This window comes from Anolis carolinensis, chromosome 1 (genome assembly GCF_035594765.1).
Source record: "Anolis carolinensis isolate JA03-04 chromosome 1, rAnoCar3.1.pri, whole genome shotgun sequence".
NCBI lineage: Eukaryota > Metazoa > Chordata > Lepidosauria > Squamata > Dactyloidae > Anolis > Anolis carolinensis.
In genome coordinates, this window is record NC_085841.1 from 232,981,812 (window position 1) to 233,003,745 (window position 21,934).

The window sequence follows — 21,934 nt, forward strand, 5'->3', positions numbered from 1 at the left end:
AGGAGAAAAGTTAAACTGAAGATGTATGAGATGCGAAATCTGAAAAATATTAAAACTTCATAGCATTGTACTTTTAAAAGTAGAAGAAAAGCTTTCTAACACAATCTTTGGCTACTTATAAATTAGAAGGGAATATGTATTTAACCATTCAACTGAGCAGCAAACACATTCTAAATTATTTTCAGTTTAGTATGAAACAGGCAGAAGAAATAAAAATTCTACCAGAATCATCAAAAGAAAAATGCCTACGAAAATCTAAGAGTGAATTTTGCATAATCTCCAGGTGCCAAAGAAGAACAATTTCAATCATACTTCTTGCTTCTGCGGGGTTTCATAGGTAAAGAAAAGCTTTTCCCCTGACATTAAGTCTAGTTGTGTCCGACTCTGGGGGTTGGTGCTCATCTCCATTTCTAAGTCGAAGAACCGGCATTGTCTGTAGACACTTCCAAGGGCATGGAGCGCCGTTACCTTCCCCCAGAGTGGTACCTACTGATCTACTTACACTTGCATGTTTTCGAACTGCTAGGTTGGCAGAAGCTGGGGCTAACAGAGGGAGCTCACCCTGCTTCCTGGATTCAAACCGCTGACCTTTTGGTCAGCAAGTTCAGCAGCTCAGTGGCTTAACCCACTGTGCCACCCAGGGCTCCGCAGTGTTTCATACCAAACAGCAAAAATGATCATGAACATTTATTGACAAACCTGAGCCATTTCATTCTTTATTTGGGATGGGGTTTAGCAACTTTGGTGGGCCCAATGGCCAATTTTCTGCCTTTATGATTCTGCAAGAAGCAACATGCTATTTGCAGAGGATTTGATTTCAGCTGCCACCAAAAATATAGAGGACTCGACATGTGCTAGACAGATCGCCACCCACTGACACCAATATATGGAGGATTCAAACTTGTTACCACTACTAACGTTGCCACCAATGTTATATTCAGGAGCCTCCTCTGTGTTAGGATAATTAGAGAGTCACAAGAGACACTTTATGTGAGGAAAACAAGTAGTTGTTGTTTATTTGTATTTGAACAGTAAATATGTGTAGCGGTTTTAATAACAAGTTAGGCTTAACAAATATTAAAAAAACGATTTTATAACTTGAATTCTGTGGAAATATGTTCCTTCACACAAAAACACAAACAGGACAATTTAAACCTTTACATCCACCACTTCTGGGATTTAATACCAGCACTCTAAGCTATAGAGTCTCAATATAGCTCTCAGCTTTTCTTCCCTGAAGGCTTTAACCATATTCCTCAAAGAGGTTTCTTTTTAAAAACAGATTCCCAAACATATCTCTCTTCACTTTTCAAAAACCTTACTCAGGCGATCCCTCGTAGCTCGAGGACGATTGTCTTCCATCCTTGGTGTCTTGGGCGTGTGTTCTTAGGTGGCTGAAGAGACCGATTCTTGACCCGCATATTCTCCTGCAGTGAGGACATCGGTTTCCAGGTGGAAGGCGGTCCCGGTCGGGGTTAGCTTGATGCTCCTTCCTCTTGGCACGTTTCTCCCTTAAGCCCTCCGTTCGTGCCTCTTCGAACTCCGCAGCACTGCTGGTTACAGCTGACCTCCAATTAGAGCACTCAAGGGCCAGGGCTTCCCAGTTCTCAGTGTCTATGCCACAGTTTTTAAGGTTGGCTTTGAGCCCATCTTTAAATCTCTTTTCCTGCCCACCAACATTCCGTTTCCCATTCTTGAGTTCGGAGTAGAGGAGCTGCTTTGGGAGACGGTGATCGGGCATTCGGACAACGTGGCCAGTCCAGCAGAGTTGATGGCGTAGGAGCATCGCTTCAATGCTGGTGGTCTTTGCTTCTTCCAGCATGCTGACATTTGTCCGCCTGTCTTCCCAAGAGATTTGCAGGATTTTCCTGAGGCAACACTGATGGAAACGCTCCAAGAGTTTGGTGTGACGTCTGTAGACAGTCCACGTTTCACAGGCGTAGAGCAGGGTTGGGAGGACAATGGCTTTGTAAACAAGCACAGACTACGTTGTCATCAGCATATTGTGGTGACCTTGGATCACATTAACCTGTGGTCTGTCCAGCAGTCATCAGCACCTGTCATGGCTCTTGTGAGAAGCACATCGCAGCGGTCTCTGGCACATGTAATAACATAGTCCAAGAGGTGCCAATGCTTTGACCGAGGGTGCTTCCATGATGTCTTGAGCTTGTTTTTCTGGTGGAAGAGCGTGTTGGTGATGACAAGGTTGTGCTCTCCGCAATTGGTGAGAAGCAAGATGCCATTCGAGTTGCTGTTTCTGACCTCGACTTTTCCTATGATCCCTGGCCACAGGTCGGAGTCCCTTCCGACTCTTGCATTAAAGTCCCCCAGGAGGATGATTCTGTCCTCCTTAGGTATCTCCGATAGGATGGTGTCCAGCTGATAGTAAAATTTTTCCTTGATGTCTTCGTCAGCATCTAGAGTTGGTGCATAGGCGCATATGATGGTTGCCTGTTGGTTTTTGGCAAGGTTAATTCGGAGGGTTGAAAGTCGTTCATTGATGCCAGTGGGTGCTTCAGTCAGGTGCTTCACCAGGTCGTTTCTGATAGCAAAGCCAACTCCGTGTATTCTTCGCTCTTCTTCAGGCAGTCCCTTCCAGAAGAAGGTGTAGCCTCCTTTTTCTTCCTTCAGCTGCCCTTCTCCTGCTCTCCGGGTCTCCTGAAGGGCTGCTATGTCAATCTTAAAGCGTCCCAGCTCCCTTGCAATGATAGCAGTCCTGCGTTTGGGGCGTTCGCTGTCAGTGTTATCCAACAGTGTCCGTACGTTCCATGTTCCAAAGTTCATTTTTCTTTTTTGGCCGCAGAGTGGTGACCCCTCTGGACGCGGCAGTCCAGTCAGGGCAGGAGAGGCAGACTATGTTTGGGGCACCTTTTCTAGCCCCTTCCCTGTGTGGGGTGAGCAGAGCGGATCCTAAAAAGGGCTGCTCAGTCATGGATACAGCTGCCGGACTACTCAACTGCCTCGGTCCTTGAGGTAGAACGACTGAGTCCATATCCACCGCCCATGTGCCAGTCTGTGACTAGGGGCTTCCAGATTTCACAGTCCTGCCCTCGTCGCCACTCGCTGATCACCATGGGACTTTTGTAGGTTTGTTTTTATTTTTGTTGGAAGACGCCTGTGCGTGAATTTTTTTTAATGTGTGGAGATCAGTGCACGGCCAGTCAACACACAGTCTTCACAGAGTGAGGTTCCAGCAGTGGTGTGGTTAACACAACGAGAGTGGCTTCTCAGTCTGTTGCAGCCTTCTTCCGCCTTCACAGCCGTTGTAACATGTACCATGTTATCCTCCACCTGCTCCGCCGTTGAGGTCTTTGGGTCTTCAGATTGTGCTTGGTCTGGAACCTCCCCTGCGGCCACTCCTGGGAGTGCATCACTCCAGTGGTTGTGCCCACAGGTTCATCGGAACATGCAAGCCCCCTCACCACGGCAAGGTGACAATCCATCGAGGGGGTCAAAAACCAACCCCCAACTGAAAAGAATTCTAAGGCTGCATAGCTTCTACTGTCACTTTTGACTCCGCCCATCTCCAGTTGCTAAGCAACTCTCCTTATTTGCATCAGCCAATCAGACTGCACTTCCAGTAATGACTACCTGATCACTCCTTCCCTTTGCTCTGCTTAGCTTTTGCAAACTAGGCTTGAAAACTACCTATACACCAACATTGCAAGGTAGGCTGATCCGTTACATTAATACCTCTCAAAAGAATTGGCTTGCAGAGAGAAATTCTTACAATCTGCAATGGGCAATTTTATGATATTTGCCCATTTAAAAAAAAATACTCACAGTAACTTTGCTTAGCCTCATTCAGACAGACTCACAGTGATTGCAAACTAATACTGTTATGTAAACCTGAATCTGGAGCAGAAGGGCCTCAGAGCTGACACCACCTTGGCTGCTGGATGTTGATAACCAGCATGTTATGTGGTCACAATGCAAATAGATATCAATATGAGTGAGAAGCTATCATGACCCTTTCTACTGGGATTTATCTGGCTGTCTCTCTTTCAACAATTTTCATGAACAATTGCAACCTCTTTTCAAAGTATGGGAGTCCAGGAGCAGAACTCAGTAATACAACAAAGAAATAAAGGCAGAGACCAAATTGTAGTTCTAAATAGAACCACCAAAACAACAGAATTTACTTAAATGTTGAATTACTAACATGTAACTTATTTAACGTAATTTAGTTGGGGCTAGCAATTGAACTGAGGCCAGAATAGATAGTGAGGAGTCTACATGGTTAAATATTTGCATTTAGTTTTACTGCACTGAAGCAGCTGCTTTGGAAGAAAGGAAAATACTTTTATTTCCAGCAGAGCTCTTCTAAGTTTGCACAAGGTGAATACTACACATAGTTGCACTGCACTTATTTCCACATAGTCCAGAATCTCATTGGGTGAGATTCTAACTCCCACTCTAATATACCTCTTAGCTGTGGTTCAAGGATAAGTATGTAGGATAAGCCTTAACCATAGCACATGAGAGGTTTATTGTACAATTACACTGGGTTAACTCTTTGCTTTGTGTTCCCTTATAACATGACGTTGTGATTCTCCTGCTGTTCCACTGCATTTTCATCATTTCACGGATAAGAATAGCCTATCAATGTCTCTAATATGACTGCAACTATTGCATCTGGTGCAGTCATTTCATTTGGCTGCAGTTCCAATATTCAGGCAGTCATGTGAAGTGTGTGAGCATAGTTCTTTTTTCTCCATCCATATTATCAAGCAAGGTGAAGTAATGTTGCTCTTCTTTTCGCAAGTTTTTTTTTTTAAATGTTATGGCCATGCATTAGTTCTGAGGGCGGGTGGGATGTTGCAATTATGGAATTATGGCAACACTCTCCATTTAGAAGAAGTATTGAAACTGCACAAGGGAGCAATTGTGGCATAAAAAGAAGAAAAATTAACTGATATTTTATCAATTTTGCATTCCATACACATGGAATAACACAAATATACTGGTATACATAGAAAGCTGTACTGTTAACAGAAGGGAAGATGGAAACCAAAATATGTCTAGACGAAATAATGGGGTCATAATATATAATAAAAGAGCTCCAATAAAACTCTACAGCTTCCTGACCCTGAAGAGATCATAATGAGAAATCTTCATTGCAAGTAAGCTCTGTGGGGATGTGACCTCTTATATCAACCTAAAGTTGATTCAGGGATTAATTTTTCTCCAGTGTAAAATTTATCCAAACAATTGCTGTGCTTTGTAATACCCTTTATTTTCATATTTGAACTCACAAAAATGTAGACATATTGATCAATCACAAAAGGCCAGTTCTGTAATTCACATATATAGAATTTATATGCATCACTAGGGACCTCACCACATTTGACAATTTCAGTGTCCTAGGATGCTTCCAAGACTCTGGGAGGATGGAGCCTGCTGGATACCATCAGGTGACGCGCAACTACTTTTGGTAGGGCTCCGTTCTCTCACCATCCTGGCAGCATCCTGGGGCTTGCCCAGAAAACACGGGAGGCTTCCTGTGGTTTACCCCCATGGGATGGGGAAAGCACCAAAGCGGATGATGTGAGGTGATGGTTTTCCCCAATGCCTACCAGATTCGACACACTACCTAGAGAATCCCACCGCTGTCAACTACTTTTTGGACCTCAGTGTGATAAGATCCTAAGATTTACAGGGATCCCTTGAGGAAAAGTGTGTTAAATCCATATATCTTGGCAAGTAGTTAGTGGATATGGTTGTCAGTGTGAAAACTAGAGAAGGCTCCAATACTTTTAACTGCTGTACATTACAGGCAATGGGATTTCAGCATGTGTTGCTTGTTAACTTACTGCCTGGCAAGCAGCATTTCCTGAGATACTCACTCCTACACAACTATTAAAGATGCAGAAGTCCTGTCCAATGTTCATTTTCACAGTGAATCATACTGTGAAGCCAATACAGTTAATGCTCAGTTAATGCTCAGAGACTGAAAATGTTAACTCAGGATTACTGAGCCAACATGGCTGGGTAACTCTAGGAGCTATTGCCCAAACTACAGGCTGAGTACCCCCCCCTTTATCGGAAATGCTTGTAAATTGTTTTAGATTTCAGGTTTATGGAAGGAGATTTTGGAAAATCTATATTTGTATATACATACATAATCATAATCATAATCATAATCATCATCATCATCATCATCATCATCATCATCATTTAATTACTTATTAATCGCCCTCCATCCACGATGCTCTAGGCGATTTACAAGATAAAATTGTAAAGGATAAAAATACATACATACAAATATTGATAAAAATTAAAATAGATTAAAAGCTCTAGTAAAGAGCCATGTCTTGAGTGCTAGGGTAAAAGGCCCTAACTCACGCATGGCTCTCATATAGGGCGGCAAGGCATTCCATAAGGCAGGGGCAGAAACAGAAAAAGCTCTGCGCCTGGTCCTCTCCAAGTGCACTTCTCTAGGACCCGGTACATAGAGTAAGTCTCGTTGGGATGGTCGTTGCGACCTCCGATGATGGGAGAAGGAGAGACGGTACCTAAGATACGATGGGCCCTGGCCGTAAAGAGTTTTAAAAGTCAGGACTAGCATTTTATATAGACCACGGTAATCAGTTGGAAGCCAATGCAGATGCTGCAGCACTGGTGTTATATGGCATTTCATGGGTGTTCTTGTGAGTAGCCTGGCTGCCGCATTCTGAACAATACGGAGCTTCCGGGTCGTGGGTATCGGAAGGCCAACATACAGGGCATTGCAATAGTCCAGCCTAGAAGTGACCGTGGCATGGATGACTGTTGCCAGAGCCTCATCAGATAGATAAGGTGCCAATTGCCTCGCTTGTTGTAGATGGAAAAAGGCCTGTTTGCTGGCAGCAGCGACCTGAGCTTCCATTGTCAGCTGTGAATCTAAAACGACACCCAGGCTCTTAACGGTAGGCGAAGGAGATAGGGCAGCACCATCGAAGGTGGGTAGCAAGTGGGTCAGACCAGTTGAGCGGCCATGCCAGAGAATCTCAGTCTTTGCTGGGTTCACCTTCAATCTACTAGCACGTAGCCAGTTCGACAGAGCCTCCAGACATAAGGTGAAAATTTCTGGTATTGACGTTGCTCCAGGCTCCAAGCGCAGAAGGAGTTGGGTGTCGTCTGCATATTGATAGCAGTCTAGGCCAAAACTCTGAGCCAAACTAGCAAGGGGTCTAACGTAGATGTTGAAGAGAAGAGGGGAGAGAATTGCACCTTGGGGTACCCCACATAGGAGGGGAGATCTGTCAGAGACTTGACCCATATACTCCACGCATTGGCTCCGGTTTCACAGAAATGAGTTGAACCAATTGAGGGCCTGACCGCGAACTCCGGACATGGCAAGACGGTGAATCATTAGATCGTAGTCAACGGTGTCAAACGCTGCGGTAAGGTCGAGAAGTACCAGTAGCGCTGATCCGCCACTATCAGACTGCCGACGAAGTTAATCTGTAATGGCAACCAGGACTGTCTCCGTCCCATGGCCAGGGCGGAAGCCTGACTGGAAAGGGTCCAGGCCGGCTGTATCATCCAGAAATTGTTGCAATTGTCCCAGCACAGCCCGCTCTATCACCCAAGAATGGGAGGTTGGAGACAGGACGATAGTTGGCAAGGGTCATGGGATCCAAGCTAGGCTTCTTTAGCAAGGGAAGAACCCTTGCCTCTTTTAGGTTGTCCGGGAAGACCCCTGTTCAAGAGAGCCATTGATGATATTACTCAAGGGATCGAGTAGACCTTCCAGGCAGCTCTTCACCAGCCAGGAGGGACACGGATCAAGGGAACAGGTGGTTGGTTTTGCAGCAGCCAGGATTCTAGCGACATCTTCCTTGTCAAGCGGAGTAAATCGGTCAAAGATAGGCCCACTAAGTGGCCACAAAGTCTCAAGCTCACTTAAGGTATCAACTGTAGGGAGCAGTTCCTGCCGAAGCACGGTGATTTTATCAGTGAAAAACTTCTGGAATGCCTCTGCTGTAAGAGCCGTGGTTGCTGGGTTTTGGACTAAGGGAGCCGGACTGGTCAAAGCACGAACGATTTTGAATACTTGAGCTGAGCGTGATCTAGCAGAGGCTATTAAGGAGAAATTGTAAGATTTTTTAGTATCCTTGACGGCTGATTCGTAGGACCTGCGAAAAGCCTTGAAAGCGGACAGTGACACCTTGTCGGGTTTCCGTCGCCACCGATGTTCCAGCCGCTTTCGTGCTTGCTTCATCGTCCGTAGCTCATTAGTGTACCAGGGGGAGCGATTCCGGCGAGGGCGAAGGAGGCGTCTGGGGGCAATCTCATCCAAGGCAGCCAACAAACTGACGTTCCAGGTGTTGACTAGCTCATTGAGAGTGACGCACACAGTTCCCAGGCCCTTAAGGGCATTCAAGAACCTAGCAGGTTCCATTAGTCTCCTGGACAGAGTAAAGATTGGTGTGGCAGGATGGGGAGGAGGAGATGGAATCTCAATCCGGGCCTTCAGGACAGCGTGATCAGACCAGGGAACATCAATTACCGCAGATAGACATGTTTGTACTCCGATATTAAAAATCAGGTCCAAAGTGTGACTGGCCCGATGAGTAGGGCGAGTCTTGAGTAGTGAGAGCCCCAGAGCTTCAAAGGTTGGTACTAGGTCCTTAGTCACAGATAAAGATGGCAGTGCCTCGACATGTACATTAAAGTCACCCAGAACAATAAGTCTGGGGAACTTCAGGACCCAGACCGCCACAAGATCTAATAAATTCAGCAGACTCTCTCCTGGAGACCCAGGCGTGCGGTAAACTACAAGAATGGCTAGGGATTCCCTGCTAGCCAGGACCACACCAACACACTCAATACCAACTATCTTTGGAGTTGGAATAGCTTTGATGGTAAAATAATCATGGGAGAGTATTGCTACACCTCCACCCCGACCCCCACTCCGTGGCTGTTGAAATATCTGGAAGCCTGGTGGTGTCAGTTCATGTGAGGGAATGTTATCACCCTCACGGATCCAGGTCTCTGTAATGAGATATCTTAGAGATAAAGTGGTGACAAAGACAATGTAGTCTCAATCCATCCACTTTTCTCCGTGTTCTGGAGCACAGTGAAAGAGAAATAGTAGCACTGGGCCATATTGGCTTGTTTGATTTTCTACCTCATTAGATGGCCAGAGGCAGTGGTGCTTCACTTCGTCGTGGAGCATAGGGAATCCGGAGCCCCATGCTTCACATTGCCCAGATCCATGGGAGGGTGACCACATGGAGGGAAACGTGAGCGCACATGGAGCATGTGGCTTCCCCCCATAGAGTTAACGGCAACATGGGAAGCCTCCAGTGTTGGCGCAGTGGTGATTCCACCTTCCTTCACTCACAGAGACGGCACAACGTCATCTGATGAGAGCCAGCCGGCTCCATGGGTGACCAGGGCTAGATCGGCGTATGCTGCCAATCATAGCCCCATATTATGAGGTCTAGTTATCCACACTACACTCAAAGTATAGGGCTTCTTGAATTTTCATCAAAAATCCAGAGCACTCCTAGCCATTTTTTCATACAGAAATCTCTGGAAATCTTTGGATGTTCAGACACAATCTCTTGTTAATATCAGATTATAGGGTTAGCATAGACAAGTCTTATTTCACCACCCATGTGAACAATTTTGGATTTTGGATGATTGTGGATTTTCAGGTATGAGATGCTCAACCTGTATAAGTTTTAAGTCATGCTAAAGATTAAAGTGGGTCTGAAAATATCAAGTATCATAAGTGTTGAGGGAGAGAGAGGGGCTACATGTTTCACAGCATAGCTGAACTCATTCAATAATTAACTTGAATATTTTTTTTCCTAGCTATACTTTTATGGTGGTATCAGTATTTCTCATGGAAGGCATGTCCATGTTTTGGATGGGAGATTATATTGGTAGGTTTTTAAATGATGGTACCATCCTTTTTGATTAATTGCAGCCTTCTGTAAAATCATCCTGACACCTTGAAAACATTTTACACCATTTTAACACTGTCAATAGTGTAAAGAAGTGTATGATTTTATTTTGTTTATAGATGACATGTTTATTTGATTTTGTTTAAACAGTCAGGTTTGGTTAATTTAAAATGGTAAGTATTGGAGCTGATAATACCAGGAGGTAACCAGCTCAGCATTAGAAGACAGGTTACCATGCCAACGGGGGCGGAGCCAACCGCCGTTTGGAGAAGAGAAGAGGGAATGTTTGAAAACCCAGCTTAGTCTGTGATTTCCAGTCACAGGGAAAGGACTGATTCTCAAGTGGAGGATCAGGGTGGCTCAAATGAGGAAATTTGAGTCAATTCTAAAATAAGGTGACTTATTTTAGGGAGTCTGTGATTTTCAGTCACAGGGAGCAGACTGGTTTCAGGATTGAAGGAAACCAGGGAGGCAGACCTCTATTAGGCCAGACTAAGCAAGTTAGGTGACTTGTTTAGGGTTATTTGTAGAGGCTGTGAATTAGGGGAAGTTAATCCCAGTGGATCCAAGAGGATCAGGTTCTAGTTTAGTTTTGGAGAAAGAAGTATTTTGAAAGTTGGAACACCTCACATCTGTTTGTAACCATTAATCTAAGTGCCTTTAAAAAGCTATAGAAACCATTAAGCTCTGTACATTCAATAAACTTGTTTTGATTTTTATTCCATCTAAGTCTCTGTCACAATCATATACTAAGTTAAGCAACATCACCATCTGAAGTAAAATAAACAAAGAAAGCATAAAAAGAATAAGTGCCATCTGCCTAACATCTCCTCCATTGGTGGCAGCGAAGAAGATAGTTAAAACATAGAATAATATAGTTAAAATCATCATCAAGACATTTTTATAATTGGTGGTAACTGTGTGTGGTGGGATCAGAAAGGATTCCATTCATGTCACCTCACACATCTGTACATCTGTACAAATAGTTTAATTGCATTTTAATGTTGAGTCTCAATTTGGGGAGAAATGCTGGATATTAGTAGTAGTTATAGTAGTAGCACCACAACAGTAATTTATGGGAATTATGATGCTTTGGGATGCAGGTTGGTATACTGCAGTGGTTCTCATACTTGGGTCCCCCAACCCCCAGAAATCCCAGCCAGTTTACCAGCTGTTAGGATTTCTGGTAGTTGAAGGTCAAAAACATCTGGGGACCCCAAGTTGAGAACCACTGGTATACTGGTATGGCAATAGCACTTGTAGCTTGTTTGTAAATGTCCTACAAAAACATGCAAGCTTGTTTGATATTAAGAAGTGGGAACCTGAACACATTCTAGATCTGAAATGCTGCAGAGTAAACACTACATTGCTCAGCACAACATTTTCATTTAAATCTCATCATAACCCTGTAACATAAATCAGCAGTAATGAAGCAGCAGCATATTTTTACAATATCCTATCGAAAAAGCTGCTGTAATAAGAAAGAGAAAACACAGAAAGTTATGTAAATATATTAAGTGTGCAGCTTTACAGGAATGAAAAGGAGCCAGTGTGTAATTCATATTTATTTCATAATTTAAATAAAGCATAATTTATTTAGAAGTTTTCCATTCTGCATTTCCTCCAACTGCTCCCCAAGTGAGCATTATAAAATTGGTAGTCTTGATCTCTACAGACACAATAGCTCTATGCAGATGTCATATTCTCAAACCAACAAACCATAATTTGTTGACCGCAGAGAGGGGTATTCTGCATTCATATACTGTAATCTCTGTCCCCTTCCCTGGCCTAACGTAACACTGTTTAGCTAGGAAAATATACTATGAGTTTGCACATCAGGACTGTAAATATAGATAGAAATAAGTCTTGCATGCTGATTTGTAGGAAGCACTAAAATCTGTTTCTTGGTTCAGGTTGAAAACAGTTCAGTGGAGCTGAAAGCCTACTGTTATCTTGAGAAAAAACCACATCGCTTTATAAGACCCTTTAAGTCATGCAAAGAAGCTCCTTAAAATATGAATATGGTGGATCTGGGCTGTATCCACAAAATTCTTACTCTTAGACCTGGAACTACTGGTATTACATTCACAAGACCATTCGTTGCCTTTATCTATGTGATATTTCAAAGTGAGGTTTCCAAAAACTGGTCTTATTGTTTACATTTTGTACTGCCAATGCCTTTGGATGACCAAATAGAGTGGGTTGTCTCTTAATTTGTCTTGCTTATCATTTCATACAAACTCAGCCCTGCCTAGTGCTATCATATCTACTCTCATCTAGATAATACATTATTTGGTCTTCAGCCTGCCCATGCCTACAGATTTGGTTTCAGTACATCTGTCCTTGTTTACCTGACCAATTACTTTACTCTCGCCTATTCATAATCTCACCTCCATTCCATTAACACCAATGTGATCTTCACCTTACCCATGTTCATACTGACCTTCATGGCATTCCATGACAAGGGAGGACCTAACCTGGACATTTTTATTGTAGACCATTAATCCCCCATATTCCAAGACAGCAAGGGTTTAATGGGAGTCCCTCACATCCAAAAAGGATAGACATGTTATAAGAAGTGATAGATAACAGAGTGCTGATTCAGGATCACAGGATCACAGATAAATTAAAAATATCAAAATACGATAAAGCAAACAATTTCAGTTTGTACCCAATCATAAATTATAAGCTATGGATCAAGTACTTCTGCATTAAAGATAATTATCACAAAATTTCTTTGCACATATATGCAATATCAATTAATAGGACATGCAATCAGTACAACATACCCTTGTAGTTCTTGCACTGAGCATGCACAATGCGACTTCCTGGCCCACATATTCCATTATATGGCAAACAGGATCCTTCTGAAATAATCCAATCATAGCACACTGGATTGTCACACGGAATAGATTCTATTAAATGTGGACAGTTGTCAGAGGTACCCATCGGTTCCACAACAATGTGCCTGTGCCTTGTTTTGAAACCTAAGAGAGTAAAAACATAGATGACTGAGTTTCATCTCATAACGAAAGATATCATTTGCAAGATGCTATTGCGTAATTTTGAAATTATAGTATATTTTAAAGATAGGCAAAGACAGCGAGATGTCACATTACACAATTATAGTACAGTAGAGTCTCGCTTATCCAACGTAAACGGGCCGGCAGAATGTTGGATAAGCGAATATGTTGGATAATAAGGAGAGATTAAGGAAAAGCCTATTAAACATCAAATTAGGTTATGATTTTACAAATTAAGCACCAAAACATCATGTTATACAACAAATTTGACAGAAAAAGTAGTTCAATACACAGTAATGCTATGTAGTAATTACTGTATTTACAAATTTAGCACCAAAATATCACGATGTATTGAAAACATTGACTCCAAAAATGCGTTGGATAATCCAGCACGTTGGATAAGCGAGTGTTGGATAAGTGAGACTCTACTGTACTTTGCCTCCATTCTAACTGTGGTGGCTATATCCTATGGCATCCAGGGATTTCCAGATTGCTGAGGAATTTAAGCTCTCAGACTAATAATTGTTAATTCTTAGTACTACTCAGACTAAAAAAATGTCATGGTGCGTGCCGTAGTTACATCCCATTTGGATTACTGTAATGTGCTCCATGTGGGATGAAGAGAATATTTGGAAATCTCAGCTGGTCCAAATAGTGTGGCCAGATTGCTAATTGGGGCTGGTTGCAGAGAGTGGGCAACCTCCTTTTGCACTAGCTCAACTGACTGCCAGTCTGTTTCCAGGCTCAATTCAAAGTGCTTATTATGACATATAAAGCTCTATATGGCTCAGGTTCAGATCACATTTCCCTATATCAGTAGTTCGCAACCTGTGGGTCCCCAGATGTTTTGACCTTCAACTCCCAGAAATCCTAACAGCCGGTAAACTGGATGGAATTTCTAGGAGTTGTAGGCCAAAACACTTGGGGATGCATAGGTTGAGAATCACTGCCCTATATGAACCTGCACAGGTCTGGGGAACTTCAGCAGAGGTCCTTCTTTTGGCGCCACCACCATCACAAGCTTGGTTGGTAGGAACTAGAGAGTGGGCCTTCTCTCTCAGTGGCTGCCCCTTGACTTTAGAACTTCTGTCTTCCCAGTAAAGCCAGAATGGCCCATTCTCAACTGTCCTTCTGGTGGCAGGCTGGAGCCTTTCTTTTCGAGCAGGCAGTTTAAAGAAGGTTTTTAAGACCAAATGTTGTGTAGTGTTCTTATGTATTTTACAGTGTTTTAACTGTTTATTTTTAATGTGTTGTCGAAGGCTTTCATGGCGGGGATCACAGAGTTGTTGTATGTTTTCCGGGCTGTATGGCCATGTTCTAGAAGTATTCTCTCCTGACGTTTCGCCCACATCTATGGCAGGCATCCTCAGAGGTTGTGAGGTATGGAAAAACGAAGCAAGGAATGTGTATATATATCTGTGGGAAGTCCAGGGTGAGGGAAGAACTCTTGTCAGTTGGAGGCCAGCATAAATGTTCCAGTTAATCACCCTAATTTGCATTGAATGGCTATATCTGCTAGCTACTTTCTGCTTGGGGGCATTCTTTGTTAACTGCCCCTAGTTCCCATGTTTTCCCTAACCCTGGACTTCCCACAGATATATATATATATATATATATATATATATATATATATATATATATATATATATATAAAACATTCCTTGATTAGTTTTTCCATACCTCACAACCTCTGAGGATGCCTGCCATAGATGTGGGCGAAACGTCAGGAGAGAATACTTCTAGAACATGGCCATATAGCCCGGAAAACATACAACAACCCTGTTTTGTTTTGTTTTTAATAAATCCAGTGTTTAATCCTATTTTAATGTTTGATGTTTTAGGTTTTAATTCACATGTTGTTAGTTTTCACTGTTAGCCACTTTCAGACTCCTTTGGAAGCGTGGAGTACAAGTACATATAACAACAATAACAACACACAGAAAGAACCACATACCTGGAATCCTTCATGAAGCATCCTTCTCCTTTAAAATAAAGAAACAACTCCCACTCTTGTTTTGTAACCTCAAGAATAGTTATAAAGCAAGGACTGGATTTCTAGCTACCTCTAGTTAGAGCAGGCAATATGTGCCTTGGATGCTTCTCAAGGGAAGGAACTCTAGTACAACTTTTAAAGATATATGGCTAAGTTGCAGTGGAATCATCACTGGTATGCAGATGTGCAATCAGGGTCGAATAGTTTGGGCGACTCCCAGAGGAGTATAACTGGGAAGAGTTTGTCCCATGAGTTGGGCTTACTTTGTGCTTGTTCTTGGAAGCCTTGCTGGAAGTTGATTTTACAGAATATGGACTATATGGACTATGTGTGAATGCAATACATAAAAAGGAATTGTGACTATACTGCTGATTGTGTTTTCTGAATTCACTGCACTAAATACTTAAAAGAGTAAATTTCTGTTTTTGTTTTTTACATTCTTCATATTTGTGTTGCATATTTTTGAACTGGTTAAACTGTGCATTGTATTGCTAGATTACTGGGTTTCACGCACTGAACAATCCGAAACACAACTCCTTTATCCACTGATACAATACCCACAGTATCCCTTACCCACATTCCCCCAGAAGGGTTTTGTGGGCTGCAGTAGGTCCTCTAGTTGAATTCTGTGCTATGCCTCTAGCCCATGTACAGCCAAATATAGGCTTTCACTATCATTCAGTGCCTTGGAATGTATCTCTCTCTCTCTCTCTCTCTCTCTCTCTCTCTCTCTCTCTCTCTCTCTCTCAAGATATGGGAGTCATACTGTTATAAATAGTTCCCCACAGCATGCCCTCCTTTGGCTGAAATCATCTTACTCAACCCAATCATTTAAAAGATATGGATGCTAAGCCTTGATTAATGTTATTAGAAGCTAAAGAATTAAACCATTTATCCTGGAACAGATTACCAAATGAGAATGAAAATATTTAATCTACTTTATGAAGGAATAAGGATGTAACATATTGCACTCTTCAAATTTAATTATCATCTACCTGATTAAAATCATATATTCAAATTCTAAATTCAACAGAATAATAGCAAAAATGATAATCACAATTTACTTGTCACATACATCATTATATCAGGGAGCAGATAAAGCAAAGCTAGAAAATTATACAGATTTGTTAATGATAATAATAATTTTATTTCTTATCCACCTCTCCTCATGGTTCAAGGCGGGTTACAGAATAATTAAAACACATAAACATTGTAAAAATAACACAAATTAGCATTAAATTTATTTTTTATGAAAGATACATATTAAAACTTATTTCTATAAAATGCATATTAAAATACACAAAACAGAGATTGAACAAAGGACATGAGTTTAAAATTAATGCTTAAAACTGGCTGATATAATTGCCATGTACTTCTACCATTTGATCAGCAACTGATGGGGGAAACTAGCAACCTTTTGCCATCATTGGCTAAAAAATCTATCAAAAGAAATGTCTTGATTAAAATTAAAAATAAACAAAACTACATTTTGAATCATTTTGATTCAGTGGCGTGCAAAGCTTGCCTTTTTAGGAGACAGCAAACAAAACCCAGAAACAATAACAATGATTATAACATAATTTAGAATGTACCTTTTCTCCCTTGAATCTCTTGGCAGTTTTCATAAATGCAAGGGCCCCATGGCAACCAGGAAGAAACCAGACATTCCGGAGGACAAGGAATACTACAGAGTTGAGAAGCCGGGGGAGCAAACGCAAGGCATTGCTTTTTTTCAACTGGTCTGATCACTTGAAATATGGAGAGGACAGAGAAGGGAGGGAAAAATACACAAATTATTCTTCAGAAAGTTGAGTCCAGAAATATACTTCAGATGCATTTTCCCAAAAGTAATATAAATGTAGACTCCAAGCTAAAAGCAGGAAAAAAACTCATGATGATTTGTCTCCCCAAGAGCATCAGACTGGAAAAGTATGTATACAATGCAATATCCGAGCACAGAATTAAGTGGATCAAAATAATTTCTTGACCATAATTCTTTCTAATTTTGACAGGAGTTTAAAAAGTCATTATCTTAATCGTTGTAATGTCAGCAATGTTAATGGTTTTGACTATTCATAGCTCACCTTTCTTTAATTAGTGATTTGAGAATTGATTGGCCAATCAACTCATTTTGGTTATTGAAAGTGGAATTTTTAAAATTTAAAATGAGTATGCTACTAACATCTTATTAATGGGTAATGTAAGCAATTAACTAAATAACAAAGCTATAAAAGTCAGTCGAAGTCATTCTGTACATTAGGGCCAACCTGTTGCCCTAACATTTTCAGGCTAGGGTTCTGCGATTTTACCAGGGAATATGGTACGCTAGAAATCCACTACTTTACACTCAGAAACCCTTGGTATATGTATAAATTATAGGTATAAGTTACATATATAAAAAGGGTTTCTGGGAGTAAAGTAGTGGATTTCTGGTGTAGCATCCTTGTTTTAGAACTGTTCACTTTTGTCCATGACTTTCATTCCTCTAGGTCAGTGGTTCTCAACCTATGGGTCCCCAGATGTTTTGGCCTTCAACTCCCAGAAATCTTAACAGCTGGTAAACTGGCTGGAATTTCTGGGAGTTGTAGGCCAAAACACCTGGGGACCCACAGTTTGAGAACCACTGCTCTAGGTCTACTAGGGGCCCCCATTTGGTGTCCCCACCAAAAGGCTGTTTGCACCCTCAAAAAATCCTACTCTTTCTGCACTGCTGCCCTACCTATGTTTCAGACTACCTCTCAGAATATCTCTCAGATTATCTTCTCAGTCCAATTTTCCTTGTACTCTTCCAGTTCCTCCTCAAAAGCTACAATGACATATTCCTTCTCGATTCCTGCATTCATTTCTCAGTCCTTCCTTTGTTTTCCAAAAATTATATTAATAACATAATAACCAAATTGATAACTGTAGAACTGAAGTCTACCCTGCTGAGCCATTACATTCCCCTACAGCCAATTCATCATTCACTAACTACCTGAAAATATGACAAAGAAAGCCCAACAAGTACTTGTCATCTCTTACTATAAGTAGGATAACCAATAAACATACATACATAAACATATACATATACATATAAACATATATATGCATGCATATGCATGTCAGGAAAATCCTCTTCCCCCAAATTACAAAAATGTTCAAAGCAAAGAACCCCTCCCCCCAAAAATAATGATAAATTGTTACATAATTAGGAATAATGTGATTTTGCATTTTGGGATTTCCCCCTTCCTCCAAAAAAGTTACACAAAACATATTTGCCAGTATTCTATAACAGCTAGTTAGCTAAAAAATACAGTTCTTAAGTAAGTAACTTGTTCAGCCCAACTGCTACAACTTGATGGAAATATCATTCACCCATGCTCCAAGGACCATCAAGCACCATCAAAATGGACCCCCTTCTCCCCATACTGCTGATATCTGGTAAAGTACATGTATGTTGTGGATTGGATGTAAATCATGGAAATAGTGTCACAATTTTGACTAGAGATAGCGAATAGGGAACACCTTACAAAATTTATTTATCCATAACTCTTTCAATTCACAATTGCAAGTTAAATGCAGACATACCAGGAATCAACAAAGTTTATTTAAAAAATAATGATAATGGACAATACAGCCACATCTTATTCTTCAGGTACTTGTAGGATACACGTTCATAACAAAGTTTACTAATGGAAGGTTTTACTTAGATTGAAAGGATGCTTTCAGAATTAATTTGTATTTCAGAAACAATTTCGCTTTTGACATACATTCATTTAGGGGACTACACCTAAGCTGGCAGAAATCCAATTCACCTTACTTCTGGAATAAATAGTCCTTTTTAACAGGTTCTTAAAGTCAAATGGCAGAAAATGCAAGATAAATATTAGCTTATTTTAACCACCAAGCCTTTCCCTCACAGAGAGCCTCATGCATTTCTTAATATGCCCTTCAGCAAAAGAGTTTATCAATTTGGTAATTCACTGGCAAGCAAAAAAGCAAATCAGGCATACAACCTCATCATTACAAACAGATTCAGTTCCAGCTAAAATAAAACAGCATTAGCCATGTTGCTGAAGCCATGGCGCTTGTTTTGACATGATTCTGCATTGCCTTTTGGCAACAATCCATTTATTTTTGAAATACACCAGGTATATAAACATAATACATAGCATTAACTCTTATAATGCAATGTTTCATAATTGGAAGGATTTTAAAAACGAAATGATAATTTTAAAAATGCAACTGAGTAATACCCTAGATGTAATAATTCTACAAAGTGTTCTTAATGCCATAATGGTTGTGGGCTTGAAGTCTTCCTGAGAATCTGAAACTGCACCAAAACTATGATCAGTTCTAACCACTTGACAAGAAACAAAGTCCTTTATCGTAATAATAGGAATCCCACTGGAGCATTGCAGCACACTAAAATACTTGGGAGTTACCCTGGACAGTGCTCTGACTTACAAGAAACACTGCTTGAATATCAAGCAAAAAGTGGGCACTAGAAATAATATTATACGAAAGCTGACTGGCACAACCTGGGGGTCACAACCAGATACAATGAAGACATCAGCCTTTGAACTTTGCTACTCTGCTGCTGAGTACACATGTCCATTGTGGAATACATCTCATCATGTTCAAACAATGGACATGGCTCTGAATGTGATATGCCATATTATCAAAGAATGTCTACGGCCTATACCACTGAAGAAATCATACTATTTAGCCAGTTTTGCACCACCTGACATCTGTAAGCAAGTAGCAGCCAGCAATAAAAGGACAAAGGCATTGACATCTCCAGCTCATCCTCCGTTTGGATATCAGCCTGCATGCCAATGCTTTAAATCAAGAAATAGCTTTCTGAGATCTACACAGATAGTGATAGGAACACCTCAGCAAGCAAGAGTCCAAAAGTGGCAGGCTCAAACCCAGAACTGCAACCAGTAACTGATACAGGATGAGAAATTCCTGCCTGGGCACATAAAAGACTGGGCAACTTGGAAGGCACTGAACAGACTGCGCTTTGACATCGCAAGATGCGGAGCCAAGCTTAAAAAATGGGGCTACAAAATCCATAACATGCGTGTGTGGAGAAGAGCACACCACAGACCACCTACTACAATGAGATCTGAGGCCTACTCCATGCATGATGGAGGACCTTCTCACAGCGACACCAGAGGCATTCCAAGTTGCCAGATTCTGGTCAAAGGAAATTTGGAAGTTCTAGCAGGGGAGTGCAGCTATCGTATAGCTGGGACCGAAGACTGGAGACCTTGGTACATTCCTTCTACACCTGGGACATCGTCCTCTTCTATCGAGTGTGCAGCTTCAGGAGGGATGCACATGGAGCAGTGAGGGACGAAGGGGACATCTGTCTAGCCAGCCAGATCAGCCTGGCAATCAATGGGATGACAGATGTCACAGCCAGATCGCCCTCACACTAGTAGGTAAACACTCATTTTATTTCAATAGGCTTTTGGTTATATTTTACTTTTAAACCATGTTATATTTTAATCATTGATATATTTTAAGCATTTTAGCCGGATTTAAATTGGTCCAGTTTTTAATAGGAAGGATTATGAAATGTTTTAATGTTTTATTATTATATTTTTTATCTTTATTTTGTTAACTGTATATTGCAAGCTGTCTTGGAAGAAAGGCAGGAAATGCAAGGCAACCTGAGCAAAACATCACACACAAACCTAAAGTTTAGTAAAGATAACTTTTTGAACTACTACAACAACAACAAATTTTACCATCCTGCCTGGGAAAACTATGGAACCCGTAGATCAGTAAAGGAACTTTTCCAAGCTCTATATACATTTCTACCTCAGTTAATCGTTTGTTTATATGTCACCTTCTGAAAACAGGGTAAACTTGTGTCTTTATCAGATCAGTGAAGAGATGAAAAGGCTTTCTCTTAATGATGACAATAATGTTATGTATTAAAAGCTAAGTACTAAATTAAAAATTAAAAATTATTTCTGCTAACACATGAGATTTCAAGTAAATGAGGCAGATATGTTTTTTGAACTGTGTATATTTATACTTTATTAGTTCTTCAGGTGGGAGGTCGCACGTGACAACCTTCATCAGAATGTACACATCATTCAGCCAGTTCACAATGAGCTGTCTCCTATCCTTCAACACATTTGAATGCTAAGCATTGTCATAGCTGAATTTTCAAACATGTATATTTTGCATATTTTGTGCCCCTGGTGGCACAGTGCGTTAAAGCGCTGAGCTGCTGAACTTGCAGACCAAAAGGTCCCAGGTTCAAATCCTGGGAGCAGAATGAGCACCCACTGTTAGCCCCAGCTCCTGCCAACCTAGCAGTTCGAAAACATGCCAATGTGAGTAGATAAATAGGTACCGCTCCGGCGGGAAGGTAACGGCGCTCCATGCAGTCATGCCGGCCACATGACCTTGGAGATGTTAATGGACAATGCTGGCTCTTCGGCTTAGAAATGGAGATGAGCACCAACCCCCAGAGTCAGTCACAACTGGACTTAACGTCAGGGGAAACCTTTACCTTTACCTATATTTTGTAATATAGCTTCAGTAATAATAAACACAATGGTTCAATTATGTGGAATCTGGAAACTCCAGCACAACATGCTATTCTACATTTTAATATATTTATCTATTAATTAGATATGTTTGCCTTAGCTATGAAAGGTAATAAATTTAGATAAAAATCTACAACTTTTGCTAAAGTAAGATGATAAATCAATATATATAAATATACTGTTCTTGTCCAAGGTTTCTACTTGAGTACTTGATATTGATGGTGGGAGGATGATTGTAACTATATAAAAACACCAGTGATATTCTTACTACCTCATCACAAAGACAGTCAGAATCACCACACATTGTGGCGATTCTGGTGGTGCCTGTCCAGGGTCGTGGGAAACCCATTGCCCCAAGCCCCGCATTTCCCGACTCATCAGAATCCTTATCCCACAGGGGGAAGCATCAATGGCCTAGCTTCCCCCCATTGCTTCTGGTGCAACATGGAAAGGTGGCAGCATGCACAA

The 21,934-nt window shown here is 41.2% G+C and overlaps 1 protein-coding gene across 1 annotated transcript in view; it reads right to left on the reverse strand.

The window, feature by feature from the left end:
* The window catches only part of thsd7b (thrombospondin type 1 domain containing 7B), a 629,413-nt gene that overhangs the window by 316,225 nt on the left and 291,254 nt on the right, over positions 1–21,934 (reverse strand). Inside the window, exons 6-7 of the mRNA XM_062966810.1 lie at positions 16,508–16,663; positions 12,689–12,886 (exon numbers count right to left, since the gene is read on the reverse strand). Coding sequence (XP_062822880.1) covers positions 12,689–12,886; positions 16,508–16,663 — 354 coding nt within the window. The remainder of the gene's footprint in view (positions 1–12,688; positions 12,887–16,507; positions 16,664–21,934) is intronic.